Below are 15,597 nucleotides of genomic sequence, written 5' to 3'. Positions count from 1 at the left end.
TCCCTGATCATCGGAAACATCTTTAGCGCATCCACCCGATCAAGGCCCCTCACGATCTTATACGTTTCAATAAGATCGCCTCTCATTCTTCTGAACTCCAATGAGGAAAGTCCCAACCTACTTAACCTTTCCTCATATGTCAACCCCCTCATCCCTGGAATTAACCGTGTAAACCTTCTCTGCACTGCCTCCAGAGCAAGTACATTCTTTCTTAAATATGGACACCAAAACTGCACACAGTATTCCAAATGCGGTCTTACCAATACTGTATACAGCTGCAGCAACACCTCCCTACTTTTATACTCTATCCCCCTGGCAATAAAGGCTAAGACTCCATTGGCCTTCCTAATCACTTGCTGCACCTGCATACTAACTTTTTGTGATTCCTGTACTAGTACCCCCAGGTCCCGTTGCGTTGTATTACCACGCAGCTCCTCCCCATTTAGAAAATAACTTGCTTTATGATTTTTTTTCCCAAAATGCATAACTTCACATTTATCAGTATTAAATTTCATCTGCCAAGTCGCTGCCCACTCTCCTAGCTTATCTATATCCTTTTGCAGGCTTTTTCTATCCTCCTCACTCCCTGCTTTTCCTCCCATTTTTGTGTCATCTGCGAACTTGGATATATTACACTTGGTCCCCTCCTCTAAGTCATTTATATAAATTGTAAACAGCTGGGGACCCAGCACCGACCCCTGCGGAACCCCACTAGTCACCGATTGCCATCCCGAGTATGATCCATTTATCCCAACTCTCTGCTTCCTGTTTGAAAGCCAATCTTCTACCCATGCTAATATATTACCCCTAATCCCATGATTTTTTTATCTTAAGTAATAGTCTTTTATGTGGCACCTTATCAAAAGCCTTTTGGAAGTCCAAGTATACCACATCCACCGGTTCCCCTTTATCCACCCGAGATGTTACTTCCTCAAAGAATTCAAGCAAATTAGTCAAACATGACTTCCCCTTCGTAAAACCATGCTGACTCTGTCCAAGTTATGTTTATCCAAATACCCCGTCAGTTTTTCTTTAATAATGGTCTCCAACATTTTACCCACCATTGATGTTAGACTAACCAGTCTATAATTACCAGCCTTCTGTCTACTTCCCTTTTTAAATATAGGTGTTACATTAGCCATTTTCGGGACCCTTCCTGACTCCAGGGAGCTTTGGAAAATTATCACCAATGCATCCACGATCCCCACTGCTATTTCTCTCAAGACCCTAGGATGTAATCCATCAGGCCCAGGGGATTTATCCGCCTCAAGTCCCATTAATTTACCTAATACCATCTCCTTAGTGATCTTAATAGTGCTTAACTCCTCCATTCCGATAGCCCCGTTTATCCAGCGTTGGAATATTTTTAATGTCTTCTATAGTAAAGACCGATACAAAATATTCATTTAATGCTTTTGCCATCTCCATGTTCCCCACCAACAAATTCCCCGTCTTATCCTCCAATGGACCAACATTTAACTTAGCCACCCTTTTTCTTTTTATATAACTATAAAAACTCTTGCTATCAGTTTTTATATTTTTCGCTAATTTACTTTCATAATCTATTTTTCCCTTCTTAATTAATGTCTTTGTTATTTTTTGCTGACTTTTAAATGCTTCCCAATCTTCTGTCATGCCACTATATCTGGCTACCTTATATGCCCTTGCCTTTAGCCCAATACTATCCTTTATTACTTTACTTAGCCATGGTTGGCTGTCCTATCCTTTACCTCTTATTTTCTTCAGTGGAATGTATTTTTCTTGAAAGTTGTACACTAACTCCTTAAAAGTACACCACTACCACTGCTCATGTACCATTTTATTCTTTAGTCTGTTATCCCAATCTACTTTAATCAATTCTGTTCTCATACCTTCATAATCTCCCTTATTTAGACTAAGTACCCATGGTTTGCGTTTCAATTTGCTCCCCTTCTAATTGAATATGGAATTCAACCATATTATGGTCACTCATCCCAAGAGGGTTCTTAACTATGACATTTTTAATTAGTCCTGTTTCATTACACAGGACCAGATCCAAAATTGCCTCCCCCCTAGTCGGTTCAGTTACATGCTGTTCTAAGAACCCATCCCTTATACACTCTATAAACTCTTCCTCTAATCTACCCTGCCCAGTTTGATTTGCCCCGTTTATATGAAAGTTAAAGTCCCCCATAATTACCGCTGTTCCCTTATTGCATGCTTCAACTATTTGCTCATTTATGTTTTGTCCAACAGAGTCACAGCTATTTGGAGGTCTATAGATTACACCCACTAGTGTTTTTTCCCCTTATTATTCTCTATCTGTACCCATGCTGTTTCACTATCCTGATCCTTTAACCCAATATCCTTCCTTTCTATTACAGTTATTCCATCCTTTATTAACAAGGCCACTCCACCTCCTTTCCTTTCCTGTCTGTCTTTTCTGATTGTCAAGTAACCCTCTACGTTTAACTCCCAGTCCTGATCACCTTGCAGCCATGTTTCTGTAATGGCCACAATATCATACCTATACGTGCTTAATTGTACCGTCAATTCATCCATCTTATTACGAATACTACGTACATTCAAATAAAGCACCTTCATGTGTGCTTTACTACACTTAGTTCCTGTTTTTGCCCCTTTTACTACTATACCTTTATCTTCATACATTCTGTGTGATAGTGAATACATTCTGTGTCCTCCTAGCACACTTTGATTTTCAGATTCCCCACTGAAACCCTGCTCTATTTCCTTCTCCCCTGACATTATCATCTCTCTTGAAACCTCCCCCCCGCTACTTAGTTTAAAGACCTCTCTATTGCCCTAGTTATCTGATTCGCCAGGACTCTAGATCCAGCCCTGTTCAGGTGGAGTCCATCCCCACGGAACAGCTCCCCCCGTCCCAGTACTGATGCCAGTGTCCCAAGAAACCAAACCTATTTCTCCCACACCAGTCTTTGAGCCACGCATTCAGCTCTCTAATTTTATTTACCCTCGCCAGTTTAGCCCGTGGCTCAGGTAGTAATCCTGAGATTATTACCCTAGAGGTTCTGTTTTTTAATTTGTTCCCTAACAGCTCAAACTCCCTTAACAGAACCTTTTTCCTCGTCCTTTCTATGTCGTTGGTACCGACATGGACCACGACCACTGGATCCTCTCCTTCCCACTGCAAATTTCTCTCCAGCCCCGCGGAGATGTCGTTAACCCTAGCACCACCGGGCAGGCAACACAGCCTTCGGGTCTCCTTCTCTCGTCTACAGTGTACCCAATCTATCCCCCTAATAATACTATCCCCTACCACTACAACATTTCCTCTAACTCCTCTCTCCTGAACAACCCCCTGTTCCATGGTGCTGTGGCCAGGTTGCTCATCCGCCCCACAGCCCCGTTCCCTTCCTCACAGTGAGTAAGAACCTTGAACTTGTTTGATAAGTGCAAGGGCCGTGGCTCCTGCAGCCCCTCCTCCTGGATCCCCATACCTGCCTCGCTCATAGACACACCCTGTCCTTGCTCCCTATCTACTGTACTATTTAAACTAGTTGGCGTGTCCATCCCCTGGGCCAAAATATCCAGGTAACTCTCCCCCTCCCTGATGTGTCTCAGCGTATGAATCCGGGCCTCCATTTCCTCTATACGGAGCAAGAGTTCCTGTATCTTCAAACACTTACTGCATGTGTGGGAATCGTTAACATCAATGGTGTCCACGAATTCCCACATCTCGCAGTATTGGCACATCATTTGCTCAGCCCCCCACCCATGGGGGAGTCAGCCCCCCACCCATGTGGGGGTCAGCCCCCCACCTATGGGGTAGTCAGCCCCCCACCCATGGGGGAGTCAGCCCCCCACCCATGGGGGAGTCAGCTCCCCTTCCTCCCTGTTTCTACCCTCAACTCGCACGAGGTACTGGAAGCAAACCAGAGATTGCCACCCTAGAGGTCCTGCTTTTCAGTCTCCTACCTGGTTATACTCGCGCTGCAGAGAGGAATCAGAGTCCAAGTGAACTTGAGGGCAGGGTATAAAGTCAGTGGTAGAGTTGTGGGGATGTTGGGGAAAGTAACTAGGTACAGTGAAATTCTTTGTTTTTACAGACCATCCGGTAAAATCATAGCAGGCTTCACTTCAGCAGTACACAAAGAGTCGCATGTTTCTGGCGGCGACAAAGTTTCAAAGGTTCTTAGTGCAGTCTTATCTTCTTGCAGCAACAAACCAGGCCTGCCTCCGCATGTGCCACTGACGGCCTCCTGTCGTGTCCCTCTTTGCTATCAGCAGCCCATCCGCCAGGCTGTCCACCAGGTCCCTTGTTACTCTCGACGCCCCCCCCCCCCCCCCCGCAGCATCCCTCGTTGCTCTTGATGGCCCCCCGCCAGGTCCCTCTCCGCAGCCTGTCTGCTAGGTCCCTCTTTGCTCTCGACAGCCCCGTCGTGTCTCCCTTGGCACTTAACGCCCATCCACCGGGTTGCTCTCAGTGGCCCAACAGTAGTTCAGCTCCACGATACATCCCAGTAGTTGTCTGCCGCTGCGTGGCGCATGGCGTTAAGTCCGTCCACCTTGTTCCCCGGGGGAGCCCCCCACAGACTACCTTGAGGGCCAATAGGCCAGGTCCCGATTGCCACTCCTCTCCCGTCACAACAGGGACTATTCAACGTAACCAACAAAAAGGTAGGGGCCCATGCAAGGACCACACCTTTGACTTGAAGAAAGTGAAGGAGTCAATAGAGTAGTTGCTGAGGATGAGGACACGTGGAGGTGGAGGTTCGGTGGGGCAGGAGGATGCAAAGACAATGGGTCTGCCAGGGAAGTCCTGCTTCTCGATTTTGGGAAGGACATAGAAACGGGCAGTACAGGGTTGGGGAATAATAAGGATGGACACTGTGGAGTGGAGATCACCAGAGGTGATTAGATCAGTCCTGGAGGAGTTCAGGCACATGGCACGATCGGGCAGTGGGACACCAATCTGAGTGTAGCTGGGTCAGGGACACTCGGTGGCCGGGACACATCTGGTCTGGCGGCAGGTGAGCTTGCGATCCTTGGCGGAGGTCAGGTAGGTGAAGCGTTGACTGAAGCTGTGGATCTGGCAGAGGATGAAGTGGAGCCGAGGTCCGTGGCAGGTGTGGGTGAGGGAGGGCCAGAGCTGTGGGAGAGACTGAGCGAGGGCCAGAGTGCAGTCCGCTGTGCACGGAGGGAGGCTGTTGCGAGTAGCAGTGGGCGGAATGTAGGTACCGTATATTCTGGCTGGGCCTGAACTGTGAGGCTTGGAAACTGAGCCAGACGCCATTGGCAGAGGTTGATGGAGCAGGTAGGTGTTGAGGAAACACATGTGGCTGTGCTAGCTAGTCTGCGTCAGAATAAGGTCGGAGAGCAGCAGGAATCACTGAGGGAGAGCCGGGAGAGAGGTCTCACAGAACTCCCATCAGAGTGAAGAGGAGAACTTCTTCAAAGTAGGCATGCTTTGAGGAGATTTCGCAGTGGAGCAGTAAAATGGACTCACAAGGAACTGCAGAGGGTGGAATCCTCGATTCCAGCTTTCCCCCGTCCCCCCTCATTATATTCAGTCTGAAGAAAGGTCCTGACCCAAGACATCATCCATATATGTCCTCTAGACCTGCTGCCTGACCAGAACCTTGTGTACCGGGGAAGATTCCATCTGTAGTTCCTCATTTCCATTTCACAGCTAAACTGTTCTTCCCGATATCCTTTAGTTGATTGTGTTTTTATTGCTGCTATCTGTTAGCAGAGGAGATGTCTCAGATGTTTCCTCATTTTCTTCGTTTGTAGCTTCAGAGTGCTTGGTAGTTTTGTTCAACATGTTATCCTAGAAGCAGGGAGAGAATTAAATGTCAAATTGGAGTTGATGATGTTTTTAAAAATAGTCAATAGGTCAGAGAACAAAGATAGCAATATTTTCCAATGATTGGGGTGGGTCAGAGGAGGTTTAAAGGTTTCTATGCTGTACGCTATGACTCTTTAAATGGTTTTGGAAAGACAAGGGAAGTTTTAACAAGGTCACACCTCCTTTGTAGATAGTGGACTGTCAGCACTCATTCTCAACAGCTTCTGTTTGGAAAGGATCATTGCTAGCAAAGAGTCAACATCGTTAACATTATAGTTGGGAGCGGGAAGGAGCAAGGTTAAAACACTTAAATATCACTTTTATTATAGAATATGATAAAGGTTCTTGCAGCGATAAAAAACATGAACAATTATCATGCGAGTTAACAAAGGTGGCAAAGTGTGGTTTAACTTGCGAGAGAAAGGAGAAAACCTATGAGCAAGAGGGATTTAGAGGAAAGAGAAAGGAAGATTAATAAGAGAGAACAAAAAAAGGGATTGAGGAAAAACAAGAGAAAAATAGCTTTATGTCTGTTCATGGACACAATATCATTTTCTAGGTAAGATAGAAAATAGCAAAGCACAATAAATCTATCCACTCTGTTTGGCATTTAATACCAAAGTGACTTCAGCAAGTCGCAATTTTCCTGACATCATCATCATCATATATCTACAGCCGGAAACAGGCCTTTTCGGCCCTCCAAGTCCGTGCCGCCCAGCGATCCCCGTACATTAACACTATCCTACACCCACTAGGGACAATTTTTACATTTACCCAGCCAATTAACCTACATACCTGTACGTCTTTGGAGATCTGAGTGATGCTGCCAAATAATGTCTAGTTGACAGACATAATGCTGGAGTAACTCAGAGGGTCAGGCAGCGTCTCTAGAGAGAAGGAATCTGATGTTTCGGGTCGAGGCCCTTCTTCAGACTGATAGTCAGGGGAGAGGGAAACTAGAACTAGAGGTTCTCGACCCGAAACGTCACCTATTCCTTCTCTCCAGAGATGCTGCCTCACTCGCTGAGTTACTCCAGCAATTTGTGTCTATCTTCGCTACCAGTATCTGCAGTTCCTCCCTACACACAGTGCCCAGGTGAACCAGGATCAAGACCAATTGTACACACCTGCTTCATGAAGATCCTTCAGAGACTTTCATTTCATCTGCTCTAGATTCTATCATCAACCCAGAGATAAAAGGTCAGCATGTAAGTCAGACCACAGTCCTGTATGAACAGGACTGCACCAGCTCGCCTACTTGGTCATGAAAACATTTTCTCCTGCACGCATTTTATATAGCGCCAACCCCAATGACCATCCCCAGCAATATTTAAGGAATGTGGTGAACTTTTCACCACATTTAAGTCTTTTCCTCAAAGTGAGCCTCTTACCTGTCTGCTGTCCACTATATTGAGAAGGATGGAGACAACCACCCAGCAGATGGTGTTGGCCAGCATGAAGATCATCATCTGCCGCCAGCGCCACACTGGGATCTTCACGTCACTGCGTGTCAAACCCAAAGTGTTAGTAACAAGGAACCGAGCAATGGAAATACAGTTTCTCCAATCCGCCTTTGGTTCATTAAGCTAAAAATATATATATATATATGAAAATACCAACAATAATTCCAATTTTTTTAATTTGCAGATGCTGCAAATCTGAAATGAAAATAAAAAATGCTGGAAAAAACAGAAAACCTGTCTTGGGAATCGATGGTATTGCCCCTTTTACAAAAAATACCTCTCCCACAATTAGTTGGCTTCATCATCCAAGGTGTTCTCCCTAAGTAATTGAGTTTTATGCTGGACACCCACAAAACTGCAGGATCTCATAACCGTCTAAAGGGACCCAAACACCATCTCCCACTGGCCTGCTGTGCAATTTATCACGTCACAGGCATTGGCTGCTGAGGTCACACGATCCAGTTTTGTATTTACAGTTTCTAGCCTTTCTTCCAGTCTATTATCATCATCATCATCATATATATACAGCTGGAAACAGGCCTTTTCGGCCCTCCAAGTCCGTGCCGCCCAGTGATCCCCGCACATTAACACTATCCTACACCCACTAGGAACAATTTTTACATTTACCCAGCCAATTAACCTACATACCTGTACGTCTTTGGAGTGTGGGAGGAAACCGAAGATCTCGGAGAAAACCCACGCAGGTCACGGGGAGAACGTACAAACTCCTTACAGTGCAGCACCCGTAGTCAGGATCGAACCTGAGTCTCCGGCGCTGCATTCGCTGTAAAGCAGCAACTCTACCGCTGCGCTACCGTGCACTTAAAGCGCTTGACATGGTTCCACTACATTGAAACCACAATGTGGTGGTTTTGGAGAACATCCCATTGAAGTCTGCAAGGCTTACCCCGAACCATTTGCCTGCCTGTTAAATTCTCAACCCCGTTCTCACTGAGCTCTCTGTGGGGTTTTATTATACACTGTATATCGAAAACAAACACAAGGTTTGGCATTTCATCTTCTGTCTGAGCACTTTGCAGCCTTAAGAACCAAATATTGAATGCAACATTTTTAGATAACTGGCCACTTACACTGCAAGGTTATCCGTATGTCATATTAACTAAGTATTTTTCTTTCCACAGATACAACCTGGGTATTTCCAGCATTCTCCTTTTGGTTTCAGATTTCAGTAATAGTCTCACCTTCTTTTCACAACTTCGTGTGTCCCTTTGTAAACTGGGCAGCTCTGGTCTCAGGAGACGGGAGGGCTTTGTGTCCTGATGTAAGAGATTGGGAACCTTGTGTCCTGGTGTAGGAGATTGAGAACCTCGTGTCCTAGTGTCGGGACAACAACCTTTCTCTCAATGTCAGCAAGATAAAGGAGATAGTGATCGACTTCAGGAAGCAGAGCCGTACACATACCCCAGTTTGCATTGACGGTGCCGAAGTAGAGATGGTCAAAAACTTCAAATTCCTCGGAGTCAATATCATATCATCATATCATATATCATATCATATATATACAGCCGGAAACAGGCCTTTTCGGCCCTCCAAGTCCGTGCCACCAACAACTTCTCCTGGACCACCCATATTGAAGCAGCGACCAACGCCTCTATTTCCTTTGAAGGCTTAGGAAGTTTGGCATGTCCCCTACAACTCTCACCAACTTCTACAGATGCACCATAGAAAGCATTTTATCAGGGTGCTTCAGAGCTTGGTTTGGGAACAGCTCCATCCAGGGCCATAAGAAATTGCAACAAATTTGTGGACGCAGCCCAGGCCAACCTCCTTTCTATCAATTCCATTTATACCTCACACTGCCTTGGCAAGGCCAGCAGTATAATCAAGGACGAGTCGCACACTGGCTACTCCCTCTTCTCCCCTTTCCCATCAGACAAAAGCTATACAAGTGTGAAAACGCACACCACCAGATTCAGGGACAGTTTCTTTCCAGCTGTTATCAGGCAACTGAATTATCCCACCAAAACTAGAGAGCAGTGCTGAACTGCTGCCTCTGATGTCCCTTGTATTATCCTTGACCGGACTTTGCTGGCTTTACCTTGCACTAAACATTATTCCCTTATCATGTATCTATACACTGTAAATGGATTTATTGTAATCGTATATTGTTTCTCTGCTGTCTGGTTCGCATGCAACAAAAAGCTTTTCACTGTACCTTGGTACACGTGACAATAAACTCAACTAAACTGGTCTCACCCCATCAGAGATGTTCCCTGTCTCCCTGCAATCCATCCCTGCTCTCTCTGCAACTTAAAGCTAACCTGTTTTTTCTCCTTCCCTGTTCTAATGATGGTCTTTGAACCGAAATGGTAACTCTTCACACAGGCTACTTACCCTGTGAAGCTCTTGCAGTATTTTCTATTCTCATTTCAGATTTGCAGCTGCAGCTTTTAATATTTGGAATTACTGCTGGCATTTACATTGTTACTGGAGGTATTGTTATGGTTTTCCTTGTGTAAACAAGATCTGATAAAATATTGACTCAATTCTACAACTATGCCTCAGGCAAACTCTGCACCACATGCTGATTATCAACATGGATCAGAACATACAAGGCACGATTAGCAAGTTCCAGATGACACTAAAGTGGGTGGTATTGTAGATAGTGAAGGTGGTTGTCTAAAATTGCACCTGGATTAGGTGGACTGAGGAATGGTTGATGGAATTTATTACAGGGAAAGGCAAGGTGTTGGATTTTGGGAAGTTTGACATGGGCAGGACCTACACAGTGAATGGTAGGGCTCTGGGGAGTGTTGTAGAGCAGAGGGATCTATAAGTGCAGACACATTGTTCCTTGAAAGTCGCGTCACAAGTAGATGGGGTGTTCAAAAGGGCTTTCGGCACATTGGCCGTAATCAGTCAGAATATTGAATGGAGAAGATGGGAGATCATGTTGCAGTTATACAAGACATTGGTGAGGATGCGTTTATAGTATTATGTTCAATTTTGGGCACCATGTTATAGGAGAGATGTCGTCAAGCTGGAAAGGGGGGACAGAGAGGATTTACGAAGATGTTGCTAGGATTCGAGGGCCTGAGTTATAGGGAGAGGTTGTGCAGGCTATGATTCTATTCCTCGAAGCGCAGGAGGATAAGGAATGATCTTATAGAAGTGTACAAAATCATGAGGGGAATAAAATGGGTAAACACACAAAGTCTCGTGCCCAGAGAAGGGGATTCAAGGACCAGGGGACACAGGTTTGAGGTGAGGGTGAGAACATTTAATAGGAACCCGAGGGGTAACTTTATTTTACACAAAGGGTGGTGGGCGTATGGAACGAGCTGCCAGAGGAGGTAGTTGTGGCGGGGACCATGACAACGTTTAACAAACATTTAGACGGATACAAGGATAGGTTAGGTTTGGAGGGATATGGACAGGTGGGACGCGTGTAGATGGGACATGTTGGTCGGTGAGGACAAGTTGGGCCGAAGTGCCTATTTCCACGCTGTATGACTATGACGATAAGCCACCTAACTGGTCTGGTGAATGTGGATGACGAGATTATTTGGTCCTCCAAGATGGCTTACAGGGAAAACCTTTTCCAGAAAACCTCCCTGGATTCTATTATCCCTTCATTTCCATTTCAGATCCCTACTTAAACTGCCACTGCCGGCCTCATGGACCAAAGAGTTCCACCCACAACACTACTATTCCAGATTTACACAGAGCGGATCAGAAGGTCAGTAGTTCCATAATTCTTTTATTTACCATAAAAATAATATAATGCTTATCTACAGATCGTATCTGTAAGATATTTCATAATTTAATTTGGTGTACATCTAGGAACTGGCCACGTTGTTTAAGAATTGTTTGCAAGGTTAACTGTGTGTGATGGGTGGGGGAAATAATCTGTCACCACCATTGACTCTTGAATTAAATGAACAAAATGTTGCAGGAAAGTGGAATATATTCCAGTTAGTTTGCCAAAACAACACTGTGGTAATGAAGCTGAACCAGAAAACAGAACCAGACCAGCCAGCAATACTTATTGCAAAAGGTACAGATGTTTGTGAAGTTTATTCCATTTGGTTAGACTGGCAAAAGAGGCAGGTTGCCACAAGTCCTGCCAACTGTGCAAAAACTTCCCTTTCAGGAGGTATAAATTTAACAAGATAAACAGGAGACTGGTGAGGTATGTTACCAGTATAGAACTAAGTAGTCAATGTGTATAAATTTCATGCAATTATGCCAGAAGAAATGACAGAACTGTATGGAATAGAGGACTCAAGGATGCAAGAAAGGTTGCTTCACAAAAATAAATCTGGCCTTAGATAATGCAGGCAAGATTTCTCATGTGGCAGAGAACATGGAGGCACAGGCTTGTATACACTGGAAACAGAGGGATCTATAAGTGCAGACACATTGTTCCTTGAAAGTCGCGTCACAAGTAGATGGGGTGTTCAAAAGGGCAAAAGGATGAGAGGAGATCTTATCGAAAAGTATAAGATTATTAAGGGGTTGGACACGTTAGAGGCAGGAAACATGTTCCCAATGTTGGGGGAGTCCAGAACAAGGGGCCACAGTTTAAGAATAAGGGCTAGGCCATTTAGAACTGAGATGAGGAAAAACTTTTTCAGTTGTGAATCTGTGGAATTCTCTGCCTCAGAAGGCAGTGGAGGCCAATTCTCTGAATGCATTCAAGAGAGAGCTAGATAGAGCTCTTAAGGCTAGCAGAGTCAGGGGGTATGGGGAGAAGGCAGGAACGGGGTACTGATTGAGAATGATCAGCCATGATCACATTGAATGGCGGTGCTGGCTCGAAGGGCCGAATGGCCTCCAACTGCCCCTATTGTCTATTAAAATAATTAGCCATTCAACAGAACAGAATAATTAGCTATTCAACAGAACAGTACAAAAACAGTCTAATGCAATGGAATTCCCTTTCACTTACACCAAAAACAAAGATTTTAAACTTCCATATGGTGGAACTAATTGCTCAAAGATCATGGTGAAGACACTCCAGGTCATTTATTTAATTGAAAAACAAAATTAAAATGTTCCTTCAGGATATTTCCAAAAGTGTTCGAGACTTGAACATGGCCAGTGATTTTAATAGAATGGTCATAATCTAATTGATTTTTCAAGTACATTCAAGGGCTCAATGGCTTTCTCTTGCTTCAACAAAAAGATATTCGCATTGTGCAAATTTGGGAGCATTAATGCTTAACTGGTCATTATACCACAACACTGGGTGTCAACATTCTGCATTCGCATTTGAGATCTACAGTAGGTTATGATATATTTTAAATCTAGTTCAATTGCTGCATTCAATTTAGTTTATTTATTGTCACGTGTACAGTGAAAAGCATTTTTTGCGTGCTAACTAGTCCGCGGAAAGACAATACATGATTACAATCGAGTCATTCAGTGTGCAGATACATAAGGGAACGTTTAGAGCAAGGTAAAGCCAATATAGTCCAATCAAAGATAGTCCTAGGGTCACCAAAGAGTTAGTTCAGGACTGCTCTCTGTGTATTGTGGTACATGTCATTTCTACTTGTTTCACTTTATCAGTTACAGTTCAGCATTCTGTCACAGATTGTTTTCAGTTTAAGCTTTTTGTCACATAACTACATCTAGATGTATCGAACAACCTGTGCCTAACTTGAATATACAGCATTGTCATTATCACCAGTAGTGTGTAAATTGCATCTATCAGTAAAGACGAGGTTCTCAATCCCTAGAGTTAGTGGATCAAGTAAGACAACAGAATGAATACAGCAATCAAGATAAAAGAAAATAAGAGCACTCTACTTACATTAATATACCTTTCTTTACAGTGGCCAGTACTAAACAAAAAAAACTCACCTGAATTTGCTTCCAAGGATCTGTCCAACTATCAGGTTGCAAACACCAACACCAATCATTTGCACTGATGTTGTGACTCCTGAAGCTGTTCCGAGATTTGCCAGAGGAACAACCAAGACTATTGATGGCCACAGAGCTGCCTGTGGAAATATAACAGAGTTCACCTATAAAGCTAACAATAAAGGTACCAAGATCAGAAACTTATTCCCTGGATTCATCACAATATTCTGTTACAGGAGTCAGGCATGAGTTCACTTCACAAATTACCAGATTTTTTGAAAGTGTATTTTGGAAACAACTCAGAATACTTTTATAACGGATGCATTAGCGATGGCAGTTACTTAAAGTTGAGAGAACATAAAACACCTTACCGCAGCAAACGAGTAGGTGACTCCCAGCCATATCATAGAAACCAGTGGTGGTACGAAGGTAAAAGCCAAGAGTGCGAAAACCGGGACTGTCAACACAGCACACGTCATGCTAAATATTCCTCTCAATCCTACATGATCCTAAAATAAGATTAAAGGAACGATTAATGGATTAATTTGAAAATACATCATTAAAGAAATTGAGGCAGGTGCTGGTTGGTGGGGTGACCTGGTTCAGGCGGTTTGACAAACCATTCAATTAATTTCCAAGTCTTTCATTCTATTTGGTTTTAGACTGGCAAATTATTCTTTGAAATTATGCTTTATATCCAGACTTAATTTTTGTGTTTACAGTACCATTTATTTTATATTTTTATTATTGCTTCTTCCCTCCTTGAAAGCATCTGGCTCACATATGTCGCATGGGCTAGGCTGCTACACAGCAAGATCTGAATGATGGCGTGGTAGAGTTGGTCTAGTTTGCATATATTGTACTCATGGCAGCCATGAGGAAAGGTTGGAGAGGGTCATACCAGAGATAAAACAAAGATGGGACAAGGATAAGGCAGAAGAAGCAGCTGCACAGTGGTTGAGAAAAATAGAAGATCATAGTGTAAGAGCTGCAAGCTCAAAAATGGATTCTACACAACTTATAGAATAGACAAAACGATGAGGCAATAGACAGAAAATGCCAGAGTAACTCAGCGGGTCAGACGGCATCTGGAGAAAATCGAAAGGTGACGTTTCGGGTTGGGGCCCTTCTTCAGGCTGATTGTAAGGGGAATTATTGTTGGAACGTGACTCAGACCTCTCTGCTATCCTCCAGTTTATAAAAGTGATTAAAAATACTCAATTTTGTGCATTCTTTAAGGTTCACCGTGAGCCCAATACCACATAGTATCCACGGCAAGGATACCTGATGTTACCAGTGATCACACACTACCCCGCAGTTAAAGCAAATGACACAATACTCACAATGAGGATTCCAGCTGTGGGTAACAGAATCAACGACCTATCAAACACAGCACCAGTGATGTATGAGGCTTCTTGCTGACTAGCCAGGATACTTATCCTGAATAAACTTGCTGAAAAATAAATGCCTTCATTACATGTAATGGCAACTAGTATTTGATTTTCTTATTTTATAATTTTATTAATAACCCTGAAGTATTCCACATGACTAACCAGTGCTTAAAACTATATCAACAGGCCATGAGAATCACGATATAAAAGGGCAGACTTCAATCGTGTGGATCAGTCATATTGACCGACTTGATCATGTCTGTGTTCTATAATGTATATCCGGTTCCTGATCCAGTCTGAGTTTTTCGAAATGCTAACCAGCTGTTGGTAGGGTGGGATTCAGCCACCAGGGGGTCAGAGGGAACTAGGTGCGGAGACGACAGCACAATGTATTGTATTCTCTGAGCATTCACACAATAAAGAATTTATGCTTCAGCTTGACTCATGGTGATTGAATGGGACAAGAACATGGTGTCAGAAGTGGGGAATCACTCCTTCATCGAGTTTCAGTTTCGAGTTTTTACACTTTAATCTGTTCTACCATGGCTGACTCATTTCGCAAGCCCGAGCCGCTAGTGTTTGATGCAGACATTGGTGAACGTTGGCGTAACTTTGAGGAAGAATACGATGTGTACATGGATGCAGCGCATCATGATAAAGCCCCACGGATCCAGGTATCTATTTCCTTAACTTGGCTGGCTTGGAGGCCATTCGACGTGCGAAGCTGTTCGTTTATGCAGCAGCTGTACATGATGTCATGGGTGCTGTGGTCACCTCAGCGGAGTCTATCCATGAATGTTTAAAAAACAAGTTCAGACAACTTTGTGACCCACAAACCAATTTCATTATGGAGCGCCACAAGTTTTTTGCGCGTAGCCAAAACCAAAGAGAGCCTGTTGAGGCTTACATAAACTCGCTGAAACACATTGCCAGCAAGTGCAGGTTTGGTGATCTTTGTGACGAGCTCATAAGAGACAGGCTCGTATATGGCATTCTCAATGACAAGGTGAGAATGGAACTTCTGCGTGATTTGGAGCTCACTCTGCACAGGGCTGAGCAGCATTGCTGTATCCACACTTTAAGACTTTGAGCTCGGCACCACATA

General features: G+C 43.9%; 1 protein-coding gene across 1 annotated transcript in view; it reads right to left on the bottom strand.

Annotated features, from left to right (window-relative positions):
• Positions 1–4,359: 4,359 nt before the first annotated feature.
• LOC144603810 (lysosomal dipeptide transporter MFSD1-like) overlaps positions 4,360–15,597 on the bottom strand; it is a 32,911-nt gene continuing 21,673 nt past the window's right edge. Inside the window, 6 exon segments of the mRNA XM_078417519.1 lie at positions 4,360–5,791; positions 7,201–7,312; positions 13,102–13,241; positions 13,473–13,610; positions 14,445–14,526; positions 14,528–14,554. Of these exon segments, the coding sequence (XP_078273645.1) occupies positions 5,675–5,791; positions 7,201–7,312; positions 13,102–13,241; positions 13,473–13,610; positions 14,445–14,526; positions 14,528–14,554 (616 nt within the window). The 3' untranslated portion in view covers positions 4,360–5,674.

This window comes from Rhinoraja longicauda, chromosome 21 (assembly GCF_053455715.1).
Source record: "Rhinoraja longicauda isolate Sanriku21f chromosome 21, sRhiLon1.1, whole genome shotgun sequence".
NCBI classification, from domain to species: Eukaryota; Metazoa; Chordata; class Chondrichthyes; order Rajiformes; family Arhynchobatidae; genus Rhinoraja; species Rhinoraja longicauda.
The sequence above is the reverse complement of the archived record's forward strand: the minus strand, read 5'-3'. Positions and strand labels throughout refer to the sequence as shown.